The following is a 14671-nucleotide window of genomic DNA, read 5'->3' as shown; positions in this document are numbered from 1 at the left end:
AATGATTCCCACCATCTCTCCTTATCTACACATTTTGAACCTGTGGGGACCCACTCAGACCCCCAGAGTTGGTATAAAGATTATTTTAAAGAGGAAACATTTGACCTACAGAAGATGCAGAAAGAAATGTTATCTGAACTTCCCTTATCTGACTAAAACAGAGCCTTCTAAAAATACAGCTGCCATAAATCTCCCTCCAAGGGATTTTCCAGCCCATTTTAGCTGCCGTGGAGACAGACTGCCAATAGAACCTTCCATATTTTCCCACAGAGGTCCTAAGCCCCATGCCTTTGTTAAGTGTGGTGTAGAAACCTTTGTCTCTGGTTATTCAGTGAGTTACTCATTACTAAGCAACTCCCTGGTGCACGTGTAAATAAACTTTGTCTTTTCTCCTGTTCATCTGTCTTTTCTTAGTTAAGTTGCAGGTCTCCAGTCACTGGACCCAGGTTGGAAGAGGAAAAAGTTTTTCCTCCCAACAAACACAGACCCAAATGGCGCTGGTGACAACTCCATCCTTCCATTTGTTCAGGCTGAGAAGTCTGTAGTTTTCTTGACTTTTCTCTTCCTTTGACAGCCCACACTGATCTGGTAGGAAGTCATGTTGGCTCTACATTCAAAATATATCTAGAATCTGACCAACTCCAACCTCCTCTGGTACCACTATGGTCAGAGCCACCCTCCTCTCTTACCTGGACTAGGGCAAAATCCTCCCAACGCTATTCCAGTTTCTATTCCGGCCCACAGCTGCCAGAGTGGTCCTTCTAAAACCCAAGTTAGAACTCGTCACTCCTCCGCTCAAAACTCCCCAGGGGCTGCTCCCACCTCACTCCAAGAACCCAGCACCCAAGGCTGGCAAGGCCCTTTGTCACCTATGCCTTATCACCCTGCTCCCCTGCCCCCCAACTCTGCCGTCTCACGTGGCTCCAGCCACACGCCCTCATTTGTGCTTCTTGAACTAGGTCCTGCCTTAGGTCTCTGGATCTTTCTCTACCACTTCCACTGCCTGGAGTGTTCTTCCCCACGTATCCACTTGGCTAACTTTCTCACCAGCTTGGAATCATTGCTCAGATCCCATGGTGCTATTTGATACTTTAATCTGTCCCTCACCTCTCCACGCCACACACACCATGTTCTTCTTACCTGTCTTTTTTTTTTCTTTTTTCCATAATATTCATCCCTATATTGTTCACGTATTAATGTTTGCCATCTCCTTTCACTAGGAAGTTAGTTCCGTGAGGGCAGGGATCTGTTTTACTCAGTGCTATATCCTGGGTGCCTAGAACAGTGTCTGGCATCTAATAGGTGCTCCATATATGTCTGCTAAATTAATCAAACTAGCCTCCTATGCTCATTCAGGGTGAGAGCTGAGTTGGGCTGAACAAAATGTCCAGGAACTTTCTGGATAAGACTACTATGCCCCCAGGGCCAACAGTCATGTGTCCAGGCTTGGAAATTCCCCAGATACAGGGGAAGATGGACCAGACAAAATTCAGCAAAACCCAGGAAAGCACTCAGCCAGGATTCCCTTCTAGCAGGTTCCTGGTTAGATCTCATTGTAGACAACTGGGCTAGAGCTGAGCTGTTGATCACTTAGAGGATGAAAAGAGAAAGGAAATGGAGAAGGGAAGTCTGTGGTGGGGGTGCAAGGGCACCTGGAGTACCTCGGTCTGTAGATTAAGCCACTGGCCGCTAGAATGAGGAAATCCCTTTCCCCGCTAGGGTGGGGCAGACAGGTGGGCCAGGAGGGGAGGGAGGCGGCTCAAAGGAGTTGCATTATTTCTGGATTTCTCCTCTGTCTTCTCAAGGGTGAAGAGTCACACCAGATCACTCATTACTAGATCGGGTCAAACAGAATTCAGGTCACTGCTATGGCCCTGGGGCCTCCTCTCCCCACCTACCCACCCCCCAAGGGGAAATCCATTCTCCCATTTTATAAAGTGAAGGACTGAGGTTGAATGGGAGGGTGGAAGGGCTCAGCCTGGCAGGAGTACTATACAGATTAACAGTGTGGCTGGAACTGGGGTCCAAGATCCTTGACCCCAAGTGCTGGGCTGTGTCCCAGATGGACCCCTCAGTCTCCTCTCATAGTTTTCCTCCCCTCATCCCACCCCCGTGCCCTAGAATGACTCCCTTCTCCTTCCAGGCCACAGAGCCCTTTATCCCAACGGAGGGTGAAATTCTAGAAGACAGTGGCTCACACCAAACGCAGGACCTCAGACTTCATGGCCAAGAGGACCTCAGAGGTCTTATTGACAGAGGCCCAGAGAAGGCAAATAACTTGTCCAAGATTGCACAGAGTTCTTGGGCCACTACCAAGGAAGGAGCTGGAAACAGAACCTAGACCTTTTTTTTTTTTTTTTTTTAAATTTATTTATTTTTGGCTTTGTTGGGTCTTTGTTGCTGTATGCGGGCTTCCTCTAGTTGCAGTGAGCTGGAGCTACTCTTCGTTGTGGCGCACGGGCTTCTCACTGCGGTGGCTTCTCTTGTTGCGGAGCACAGGCTCTAGGCGCACGGGCTTCAGTAGTTGTGGCATGCAGGCTCAGTAGCCATGGCTCGCGGGCTCTAGAGCACAGGCTCAGTAGTTGTGGTGCACGGGCTTAGTTGCTACGCGGCATGTGGGATCTTCCCGGACTAGGGCTCGAACCTGTGTTACCCTGCATTGGCAGGCGGATTCCTAACCACGGCACCACCAGGGAAGTCCCAAACCTAGACCTTCTGATTCCACTCTAAATTTCCTTCCAGCTGTGAGATTTTGTGATTTTTCTGACACCTGTTCAGCAAGCTTTCCTCTACTCTGGAGCTGCTTTATTCACAAAACTCTTGCCCTGAAATCCCCAAGATACCTTGTCTGGCCACTGGCTGTGGCCATAACAGCTTATGTCCTTGACCCTTTGAGGGGATAAGATTCTTCACTAGGGCATTTGGAAATACATTCTGCAACCTCATTCCCCGTCTTGTGGCCAAATCCCCAAGGTTCCCTAAGTAATCACCCTCAGTGTCCCTCCTCCCAGGCCTGGGGACTCAGACCAGCACACTTACACTTTCCCTTCTCCCAGCTGTGCTCTTCCTACCCCACACCTCCAGTCTGGCCCAAGACATGATCCTGCCTCTGGCTGGGATGCAGGATCACAGTATGTAAAGATGGAAGGGTGTTAGGGATCAGAGTCCTGCCCCACACTGGAGAGCTGTCTCCTGCAGACCTCAGGGGGCTGTTCCTTCTCTCTGTTGCTTGAGGATCTGAGTGGACATCAGGGCCTTCACTCATTTACTGAGCACCTAAAATGTATATGTTTTCAACAAGCACCAAGTATGTAGCAGGCACTGTTAGAGCCTTTTTATCTCATGTGAGCCTCATGAAACAGCCCAGTGAGGTAAGGATTATGCCCATTTTACAGATCAGGAGGTTGAGGTTCAGAAAGTTCTTCAATTTGCTCTAGATTATAGAGCTAGTAAGTCTAGAATTAGGAATAAAACCCATGTTTCTCTAACTAGAAGTCAAAGCCCCATGCACAGGGGGAGAGGGAGGGGGGAAAGGCTATGGGAAGGGGGAAATGTGTGTGAAACACCATCTTCCATGGCCTCCCTGCCTACAGGACCCAGGGGATGAATATCACTGTGGAAATGATTCCATAGCTTCAAACCAAACTTCAGAGAGGGGGGTGTCAGTGGGCAAGGGGGGCAGGAGGGTTAGCTCCCTGTCAGCCCTGACACACAACCTGCCAGCTCTCAGCCTGTGCACTTGTGATCACCTGGTTACACCCTGGAAACTACCCAGCCACACCTAAGCAGGTGGCCCGCCCCTGCTCCGCGGGTTGAGCAAGCAGGAAAAGGTGGCAGCAAGAGGCAGTGGGCAGATCTGCTGGGCAATGGTGGCCGGAGCCCCAGCTAGGATGGGCTTTCTCTGGGGCCTGGCTCTGCCCCTTTTCTTCTTCTGCTGGGTGGCTGGGGCTCCTAGGAGCTCTGCAGGTAAGGAGGCCAGAGGGTGCCTGTGGGCTTCTCTCCTGACTCTGGGTGGGAGCTTCTGTACTGCAGCCCTTTGTGGGTGAGGGTAGCTCTCTCAGGTTAGTTATCGTCAACCATAAAGCTATACATGAAGTATTGCTATGGCTGGTAGTATGCAACGGCACTGGGTCAGCTTAAGCATGTGGGACTCTGCGGTCCATACAAATGTGAGGTTGCTGTGGGTTTGTCTTTATGCCTGTGACGGTGTGAGTACGTGGGGCGGGGAGATTGTGGGGGTCAGGGAGGTGCAGGCTGGTGATAGATCTGATTAAAGCCTAAGAATGTGGCTTGACAAGATTCTTTCTCCTCCAAGTTTATTTTCTAGCATGGATTTCCTTCAAAAACCCATTTTTGTGTGAAAAGTCTGACTGTCACAGGCTGCTTGTGGAGGGTGGATTCTGAGAGAGGCAGGGCTTTTATGAAAGAAGAGAATGAACATTGATCTGTAATAGGAACTGTGCGAGGCTTGTCACATGCATTAGCTCTTGTAAAAATAGACTTTATTTTTTAGAGCAGTTTTAGGTTCACAGCAAAATTGAGCAGAAAGTACAGAGATTCCTATGTATCTTCTGCCCACCTCCCCACAGCCTCCTCTGCTATTAACATCCCTCACAAGAGAGGTACATGTATTACAACTGAGGAAGCTACACTGACACATCATTACCATGCGTTATCTTTTAAGACTTTATTTTTCAGAGCAGTTTTAGCTTCACAGCAAAATTGAGAGGAAGGTACAGGGATTTCCCATATACTCCCACCACTATCTTTTTTTTTTTTTTTTTCTTTGTGATCATCACTTTTTTTTTTGACATGGATATACCCATAACGTTTTATTGAATGAAAACAGTTGTAACACAATATATACAGTTTGATGACATTTTGACATATATACGCTACTGATACTATGTATAAAATAGCTAACTAATGAGAACCCACTGGATAACACAGGCAACTCTACTCAGCCATCACTATCCTTTTAATCCTCGCAGTTAACCCTGTGAGAGAGATACGATTCTCATTCTTACTCTCGTCCAGCCCCCCACCCACCGAGAGGAGACTGAGGCTTCTTACTGGGATTAAGTAACTTGTCTGCAGAGCCAGGCTTTTATTCCACACATACATAACCCCTAGACCACACTGCCTCCTGCATGCACTCATGATCTACCAGGCTTGTGTTGCACATTTTTTTTTCTAACTTTTTTTTTCTTTCTTTCTGCGTTGGGTCTTCGTTGCTGTGCGCGGGCTTCTCATTGTGGTGGCTTCTCTTGTTGTGGAGCACGGGCTCTAGACGTGTGGGTTTCAGTAGTTGCAGCACGTAGGCTCAGTAGTTGTGGCTTGCGGGCTTAGTTGCTTCACAGCATGTAGGATCTTCCCAGACCAGGGCTCGAAACCATGTCCCCTGCATTGGATTCTTAACCACTGCGCCACCAGGGAAGCCCTGTGCTGCACATTTTACATTTAATTTAATGTAATGTTCACAATCCTATGAAATAGGTACCCCAGCTCCATTCCACAGATGCGAAAATGTAGGCTTGGAGCTGGGAGAATTGGCCGGGTCACAAGGTTGGTAAGCAGCAGAGCAAGCAGCAGAGACAGGACTCGAACTCAGAGTCCAAAGTCCAGATGTTTTCCTCTCCACCAGTTTGATTTGAGGAATGGGTCAGGAGAGCTGCAGCATTCTAGAGCTGTAAAGAGCCAGGGTGGGCTTTGCTCTGTTTGAGAAGACCCCCAGTGGGTAAGAGAGTTGGGTGGGGGGGTTGTGAGGGCCCCAGAGATCAAGAGGCTATGGGTTTGGGAAGCATGAGGAGGTTTCACCACAAGATGACCCCACAAGGCTCCCAAGAAAGGAAGAAAATGTGTGAGGGGAGGTCAGTGGTCAGACCCCACAGCTTGAACTTCAGGCTGTGTGGGCAGCTGCAGAAGGGCTCTGCCTCCACCTGTGGGGACTGAGAGGCTCAGAGAACTATCTCGGGCTTTGAAGTGGAGAGAAGCAAGTATATTTCTGTAAAAGCATGGTTTGTGTGTGTAGGTAGACCGCACTGAACAGGTAATGAGAGCGAGTGCCATGACCACCTAATCCTCATGTGGGTACAGCCTGAAACTCTCGCTATATGAAAGTAGGTTGTGTGCTCTCAGGTGACTCCTTGAAAGGACGTGGTCAGGGAGGGATGCTTAATAACCCCCTGCAGGCTTTGGAATGTAAGGGCTTCCCCATTCCCCTTCCCCTCTGGTCCTCACCCCCACAGCAAGGCAGATATGAGACCCTCGCTGGTGGGAGACAGAGTCAGTATTTGCACCAGTAAATCATCAGACTCCGGAGCTGGTAGGCAACACATCTGGGACTAGAATCCAGTCTCTTGCCTCCTGGCCCAGTGATGCTTCATTATCCAATGGGAGACACAAGAGGACAAGCCGAGGACCTGTCCTGACACCCTAGGTAGAGGTGACCAAATGGTCCTGGCCCTCCTTTGGGCCCTTGGGTACTTTGGGGCCAGTAGGTCTCAGGAAAGACCATCTTAAACCATAAGAACCCTGAAAAAGGGTGGTTATATTTTCATCTTTTCCTTCCAAGAGTAGGGTTACTAGATAAAATACAGGGTGTCCACCTAAATTTGAATTTCAGGTAATGAGTTTATCAGTATAAGTATGTCTTAAATATTACATGAGAAATACACATACTAAAAGAATTTGCCATTAAAATAATTCCTTGTTTATCTGAAATTCAAATTCAAATTTAACTGGGCATCCTGTATTTTTATTTGCTAAATCTGGCAACCCTCCTCAAGAGGCACCATGGCCTCCATACAGAGAGAGCCCCTCTCCCTCTGTAGACAGGAGAGGCACCCTTGTCAGCTCCTAAATATTTGCTGTAGCCTCCCCCGGGCAATGCGTGCCTGCTGGCCCTCCACTCACACGACCTCAGAGTGTCGGTCCACTGAGCAGAGACATCCTGCCCTGGGGAGACACGCTAGCAGCTTCTTTCTAAAAAGTACAGTTTTGCTTCACCTGGCTCCCTGTTTCCTGTGGAAGACGCTGGGTTCATCATTTCTGGCGTTCTGGGGTTCCATCCTTGCCGTCTAAGGCCCGCGTTCAGGAGAGACTTGAGCAGGTGGACAGCTTGCCCTTTTCCTTTGCTAGAGCCCCGGGGGCTCTGCCTGCTTCCCTCTTTTGCAGCGGCCATCACCCACACTGTCCAGGAAATTCCTCTCCTCCAATCCCCGCAGCTACCTCTCAACACAAAACCACAGATGTTTCTTGTGGTTGAAGTGTTTTACTTCCATAGGGAAACAGTCACTGGATGAGAAAAGGATTGATAGGAAAGTGACAAGGGGGTGGTGGTGTGATGAATTGGGAGATTGGGATTGACATGTATACACCGATGTGTATAAAATGGATGACTAATAAGAAAATAAATAAACATTAAAAAAAAAAGTGACAAGATTCTTCCAGAAAGTTCTAAGAGTCATGGTCCCTGCTCTGCAGTTCTTGGCTCACTTGGGTCTTCTGCCTTTTTTGCTCCCCCTTGAAGCTGGATCCTGGCCCTACACATTCACTCGGATGGTTTCAGACCAATAATCAACTAGATTCTGGGGATTGCTTGCCTCATGTGGGCCATCAGAGGACATCAGTCAGGGCAATCCCAGTACCGTGGCTGCCACATGGGCCTGATCTTCCCAAAAGTGCCTCCTCTTCCTTGAATATATAGATGAAAAATAGGGTAAAAGCAGTCTCCCTCCCCACCTTCCTCCCAGCAGTGCCCAGGGCATAAGCACAAGAGCTTGTGTGAAGTCAGTGCCCTGGGACTCATAGCTCACAAAGTTGGTCTTACCCAATACAGACCCCAGCACCAGTGAACCAGGCCACACAGAAGTGCCTGCTGTGACTCCAGGGGTCAGGACGAGCTCAGAGGGAATCTTCCAGACCACTGACCTCACTGAGACCTCTATGTCAAACCATATCTCTTTGGAAACTCAAACCCTAAGCACCCAGACCTCTGGTACGACCTTCCTCCCAGGCAGCACCATTTCAGTAGCAGAGAACAGGGAAAACAAGACCATGGCCCTCATGAAAACAATGCCTTCCAAGTCCTCGGCTGTGATCACCACTCCTATGGAGACATCAGCCACAAGCGGCAGCCCCACAGGACGTGGAATGACCACAGTTGAGACCGTCACAGGCACTGAGCTCTTGAAAGCCGCCTTTGACACCCTTTGCAATTTCGACAGCTCTGAAGAGGCAAAGAGAATCACGGTAGACTTCTTGAAATTAGCTCACACCGCTACAGAAGCCGAGGCCTTGTCCTCGGAGAGCAGCGCTTCCTCTGACAGCTCAGTTCCAGCCATCACCGCCTCACAAGCCCTGTCACCTGACATTGCTGCTCTGGCTAAAGCCTTGGTTACCTACAACATCAGCAACATCGAGGTGATCGATTGCAGTGTTACAGAAATGGAAGCAACTGCCAGCACCCCTGGGACCTCAGACACAGATCACAGCCCCACGAGAGGAGAGGCCCTGTCTACCCCCGAGACATCCACTTTGCCTGACTCCACTGAAGCAAAATCACACCTCGCCAGGACCACAGCCTCTGCTGAGACCTTGTCAGCAGCCAGCACCACAGAATCAGCCACACCTGACATCACACTCACCATCAGTAGCACCACAGAAATGGAAACAACAGCCGCCAGGGCCACGGCCCCCAGTGGAACCTTGGTGACAGTTAGCATGAACCTCTTGGAAGAAAACTCATCCCTCTCTGTTGAGACAACAAGCCACACCGAGGTCTCAGGAGCAGTGACAATCTCCACAGGGACTGCGTCAACAGTAGGCGAGGTGACTTCCCCTGCTGGGTTCTCAGCTACGGTCTACAGCCTGTCTGAAGTGACTACCATCATGAGCTCCACCCCCTCAGAGACTTCTACCACTGACATCACATTCGGTGCGCCCGCTCCCAACAGCAGGAGCCCTCTTCCTTCTGTCCATCCGGCTACGGCCAACAGCAGTCAAGAGACAAACATCACCTTAGCCAAGACCACAGCCTCAGCAAAGACCTTGAAGATAGCCAGCACAGCTGGAGGGAAGCCCTCAACAGCCACGCCCACCAGTGCTCAGAGAAGTCTGACAGATGTTAGTGCAGGTGAGCAGCTTCCCCCATGTGTGATTTTTGGGGATTTGGGGTTTGGAGTCTGCATGTTTAGGGAGTAGGGAGAAAGGAAGGCTCTGGGGGCCTATTCTGAGCCCTGTCTCTGATGTCACCTCTTCATGATCTTCTAGTGGTTCTTGCCAAAATCAGTAACGAGCAGAATTAAGGTGGTGTATGGAAAAAGTGTGGAGAAATGGTTTGGGATCTTGTCTCTGCCCTTAACAACCTGAGTGACCTAGGACAGTTCCCTCTCCCTCTCTGGGCCTCAGTTACTCCACCAGTTGCTGGAGGAGGTTGCAGTGAAGTCCTTTCCATCTCTGCCATTCTACGGAGTTGACTGTTAAGTAACTACTGTGCACCAGGCAAGGACCCAAATTTTACTTAAAAGACACAGCCCTCATTATCTGAACGCCTCTGGTTCAGCCAGGGCCATACCATATGGGCATCTGGCCCAAATTGCTGCCCTCTGAGCAGCTGGGACCCCATGAAAATGGAGCTCACTGGATGCACTTGCTGGGATTGGTGCCGTAAATGGTGACTTAAAATAAATAAATAAATTGGGCAAAGGTTTGGGAGTCTAAAGCTACATGTCTGGGCAGGACAGGAATAAAGACGCAGACCTAGAGAATGGACTTGAGGACACGGGGAGGGGGAAAGGTAAGCTGAGACAAAGTGAGAGAGTGGCGTGGACATGTATACGCTACCAGCTGTAAAATAGATAGCTAGTGGGAAGCAGCCGCATAGCACAGGGAGATCAGCTCGGTGCTTTGTGACCACCTAGAGGGCTGGGATAGGGAGGGTGGGAGGGAGGGAGACACAAGAGGGAGGGGATATGGGGATATATGTATATGTATAGCTGATTCACTTTGTTATAAAGCAGAAACTAACACACCATTTTAAAGCAATTATACTCCAATAAAGATGTTAAAAAAAAGAAAGAAAGAAAGCTACATCTCTAAGACAACAGATATTTCTTGGGGAAGAGGTGCCTTGTCAGCCCAGCTCCCAGCCAGCCTATAGCCTTCACCTCCACTTCCCATCACTCTTTCCTCGTGCCTCATCCCTGCAGTATCCTCAACTTGCACTGCCTTTTTGGGGAGGTGAAATAAAAATATTAATCACAACTACCTTACTGAATATCTTTTGTATTCCAGGCAGAGGTGATATAAAAATATTTCACAGCTACTGAGCATTGGCACCAGCTGAAGTTTCTCTCTGATTCCAGGCAGTAAACTACTGTATGAGCTTTGCATGTTATCTCCTCTAACTAAACCTTCAAAACTACCTTATGAGGTGGGTATTCTTACACCCCACCTGACAGATGAGGAAATAGATTTAAAGATGGTAAAAAAGTAACAGTGGAATTCCAAGTCTGTTTGATTCCAAAACTCAGTCTCCTGTTGTGCTTTTATTTTTAAAGTCTCAATTTATTAATATATTTTTATTTTAAAAAGCTTTTATTTGATGATTCACATGATTTGAAATTGAGTAAGTACAAAAGAGTACACCATAAAATGTCTTTCTCCCATTGCTGTCCCCCAGCTCCCCAATTTCCCTTACATACATAACTGATGGTATCACTTTCTTGTGAATCCTCTTCTGGACATGAAATATGCATATGGAAGCATAAGAAGGAAGATGAAAGATATCTACATATTATATCGATATAATATAGACATAGATACTATATCATATAGATATAGAATAATATCTCTCGTCTTCCTTTTCATGCAAATGGAGCATGTGTTAAACACAGATCTCTGAGACAAGGCCATTCTTTTTTATGGCTTCTCAGTATTTTGTTTTACCATAATTTATTTAACCAGTGTTTTATGGATGGACATTTAGGTCTTTTTTTTTTTTTAACATCTTTATTGGAGTATAATTGCTTTCCAATGGTGTGTTAATTTCTGCCTTATAACAAAATGAATCAGTTATACATATACATATATCCCCATATCTCTTCCCTCTTGCGTCTCCCTCCCTCCCACTCTCCCTATCCCACCCCTATAGGTGGTCACAAAGCACCGAGCTGATCTCCCTGTGCTATGCGGCTGCTTCCCACTAGCTATCTATTTTACATTTGGTAGTATATATATGTCCATGCCACTCTCTCACTTTGTCCCAGCTTACCCTTCCCCCTCCCCATGTCCTCAAGTCCATTCTCTAGTAGGTCTGCATCTTTATTCCCGTCTTGCCCCTAGGTTCTTCATGACCTTTTTTTTAGATTCCATACGTATGTGTTAGCATACGGTATTTGTTTTTCTCTTTCTGACTTACTTCACTCTGTATGACAGACTCTAGGTCCATCCACCTCACTACAAATAACTCAATTTCATTTCTTTTTATGGCTGAGTAGTATTCCATTGTATATATGTGCCACACCTTCTTTATCCATTCATCTGTCAATGGACACTTAGGTTGCTTCTATGTCCTGGCTATTGTAAACAGAGCTGCAATGAATATTGTGGTACATGACTCTTTTTGGACTTTTAGGTCTTTTCCAGTATTTTGTTATGACAAACAGCACTGCAGTAAATAGCACATTTTTCACATGTGTGTCATTTTCTGTAGGATAAACTTCTAGGAGTGCAATTGCTGGATCAATTCTAATAGTATTCTAATAGGAAGAAATGACTGAAATGTGGCAGGTAAAGGCAGGCATATTAGGGCTCAAGAAAAGACGGAAGTTGCCTACAAGCTGCTAAGTCAGGAAGGCTGGATTGAAAAGACCTCTGCCAACCTGGAGCTGGAAGCACTGGCTGAGGACATCCCCTCAGAGACCAGCCTCTCTGCAGCCTTCTCCCCGGCTGGCCCCTTTCCCAACAGCCCCATCTGGGCCTCCAGGCCTTGAGAACATTCTAGATCCACTTTCATTTCTCCTTCCTCACACTACTCTTTTGACTTCTCCAAATGTGGATGGGGCCTCTAGCCATCATTTCCTTCCCTCTTGTTGGGAAGACACTACGATGGGTCCAGTTACTGGAGAGAAGGAATCCTTTCTCTTTGCAGTGAATAGAGGTAAGATCCTATGTGAACACAGACTCATTTACACATGAGTGTGAGCACACATATGCAGCGTGGGGACAGAGACTGGGGAGCACAGTTCACATCTTGATTCCTGAAATGACTTACCCATATTTTCATCTTCCTACTGTTCTCAACTTGCAGGTGAGGATGGAGGCTTCCTCCTCCTGAGGCTGAGCGTGGCCTCCTCAGAAGACCTCACTGCCCCCAGAGTGGCAGAGAGGTTGATGCAGCAGGTGAGTGGCACTTTCTGTGCCGGGGAGTAGAGGAGAGTGAGAGGTTCTCGGAGACCCTGGGGAAGATCTCCAGGATACAGAAGATACTGTACACTTGGGAGGTGCTAGCTTCTTATGGAGTATTAGGAGTGAGATCTAAAAATCCCTGTCTGGCTTTGCTTCTGCCTGTTTTTCCTGAGTTCTGAATTCCTCTTCTCTGCTATGTAAAAAAAGATTCTTTCCCTCATCCCAATTTCCTCAGGCTTTAGGAAGATCAGGCTTTCAGGCCCCTGGGAGAAGGTCAATGTTATAAATGGGCAGATAGGCAGGACTTTAGTTGCAAGTGGCGGCAACCCAACTCATCGTAGCTTATACAATAGGCAAGGTATTGGCTGAGAAACCTAGAGGTGGCTGTCCAGCTTCAGTTATGGCTGGATCCAGAGGCTCAAACAGGATCATCAGGATTTTCTCTTTCTCTCCCCCTCTTAGCTCTGCTCCCTTCATTCCTCAGAGTCTCTTCATATGTAAGGAAAGGTGGCTGTGACAGCCCTAGATTCACAAGGCACTTACCTCTCCCAAGATCTGCATATCGTACTAGGGAAGGACGGATCTCATTGACCTGGAAGGGCCACCATGACTGACAGCCCAACCTGAACCACATGGAATGGGAAGGAAAGGCTCTAAAGGAGATAGGGATATTAGACAGAAAACAAAAAACAAACAAAAAAAACACCATAGATGTACGCTCTAGATGGGGACCCAGATTATATTTGTAGAAGTTGGGAAAATTCTAAAACCCAGATCCCTGGACAAAGTTTCTAGTGGTGGAATTCTAGGGTTAGGGTTTTGGGGGATGGTGTGAGTCATTGGAAGGTTAGAGTGAGTCAGCTCAGCCTAACTCTTGTGTCCCCATCTTGCTTCCAGGGGATGATGGGCAGAGGGAATATTTGGGCCCTAGAAGTTCTCTTAGTGGAAGGGGGGCCTATCAGGACTCCCATAATAAGGAGGTCCCTGAACATGGCATGGGACTTTGAAGTGGGAGAGCCAAATAAGTGATAAATTCCCACTGCACATGATAATCCAAGTAGCAAGTGTGAATCCTGGTTGAAGAAGGAAGCCAAGGATATGTCAGATCTGAGCCCCTCAAACTGGAAACTATTTCAGGGGTCAGAAAGAAGCCAGGGAGATAGGAGCAGATCAGGAGCAGAGGTGCAGGAACCAGGCCATGCAGGTGTTGGGTGTCAGTTCTTGTTGGGAGCTGGCCACTGGCGAAAGGCTCAGGGGTCAGACAAACAACAAGCGTTGGCGCCACGTAGACCTGAGTGTGAATTCCAGTTCCTAACTGTGTGACCTTCGGTAAGGTACTCCATATTACTTTCCTTCCTCGTAAAATGAGGCTGGTACTACCTGCTTTCTAAGGTTACTGTGAGGTTTAAATGGCATGAAGGACCTAGCCTATGCCCAGCCTGCAAGAGGTTCAGAAAGTGCTGCTGGCCTCCTAATATGTTCCCTTTTGCCCACCAGCTCGACCGTAAACTGCATATGTTTATGTCTCCCATCCAAGTCTCCCTGCTGCGTGTCAGGAGGGGCTGAAGAACATCAGCTGTGATCAGGCACTGCCACGTGTGGAAGGGGGCAGTACCGCCTGCAGCCTGGGCCTCAGCATGACTGGAGCCATGTTACCTGGAAGGTTCCCATGTAGATCAGCAAGCCACGGCCTTACCCGGTCATGGCAGTGGGACCCTGGCTCACATATGCCTGGGTGTACGTGTGTAGGGAGCGGGTGGGGTCTTCGCCTGTTCCAGAGATGTCCTTGGACTTCCCCTGGCATGTGTGTTGTGTTTCAGTAAAGAGTGACCTGATCACCCATCTGTCACCTGCTGTGTGCTTCCATCCTACATTAAAATTACACTCAGTGTGGCCCAGGGTCACGGTTTTATGGTACAGGAATTTTGTGCACCCTCACTGCTACCTCCCTTCTTCATGCTCCCCAGGTTGTCAGTTTGGACCTTGATTACAGCACTGACTGAGGCTGACCCTAGAGCCTCTTGAACTGTGAGCTCCTTCAGAGCAGGAACCACATCTGTTTATCTCGGTATCCCTGGAACCTAGCAGAGCGCCTGGCCTGTAGTAGGATCACAGAGAATGCTTGTTGAATGGACTTGAATTTCAAGTTTTTGATACAAGCAATCCTCAATTATTCCTCCCCCATAGCTCATAAGTCATGTTGTTTTTAAAAATTAAACTTGGCTTATTTTTTTTCTATTGTAGAAGTAAAACTTGCATT

General features: G+C 48.0%; 1 protein-coding gene across 2 annotated transcripts in view; it reads left to right on the top strand.

Moving 5' to 3' along the window:
- MUC20 (mucin 20, cell surface associated) overlaps positions 1 to 14260 on the top strand; it is a 35830-nt gene extending 21570 nt beyond the window's left edge. Inside the window, exons 3-6 of one of the 2 annotated variants that reach the window (XM_004278798.3) lie at positions 2144 to 3966; positions 7841 to 9136; positions 12314 to 12405; positions 13909 to 14260. In XM_004278798.3, coding sequence (XP_004278846.2) covers positions 3867 to 3966; positions 7841 to 9136; positions 12314 to 12405; positions 13909 to 13977 — 1557 coding nt within the window. In that variant the 5' untranslated portion in view covers positions 2144 to 3866 and the 3' untranslated portion in view covers positions 13978 to 14260. The remainder of the gene's footprint in view (positions 1 to 2143; positions 3967 to 7840; positions 9137 to 12313; positions 12406 to 13908) is intronic. The other variant, XM_049710346.1, reaches the window with a different exon arrangement.
- The last annotated feature ends 411 nt before the right edge of the window (positions 14261 to 14671 follow it).

This window comes from Orcinus orca, chromosome 5 (assembly GCF_937001465.1).
Source record: "Orcinus orca chromosome 5, mOrcOrc1.1, whole genome shotgun sequence".
Classification (NCBI taxonomy): domain Eukaryota; kingdom Metazoa; phylum Chordata; class Mammalia; order Artiodactyla; family Delphinidae; genus Orcinus; species Orcinus orca.
Note: the sequence above shows the minus strand (reverse complement) of the source record. Positions and strands in the feature narration are given on the sequence as shown.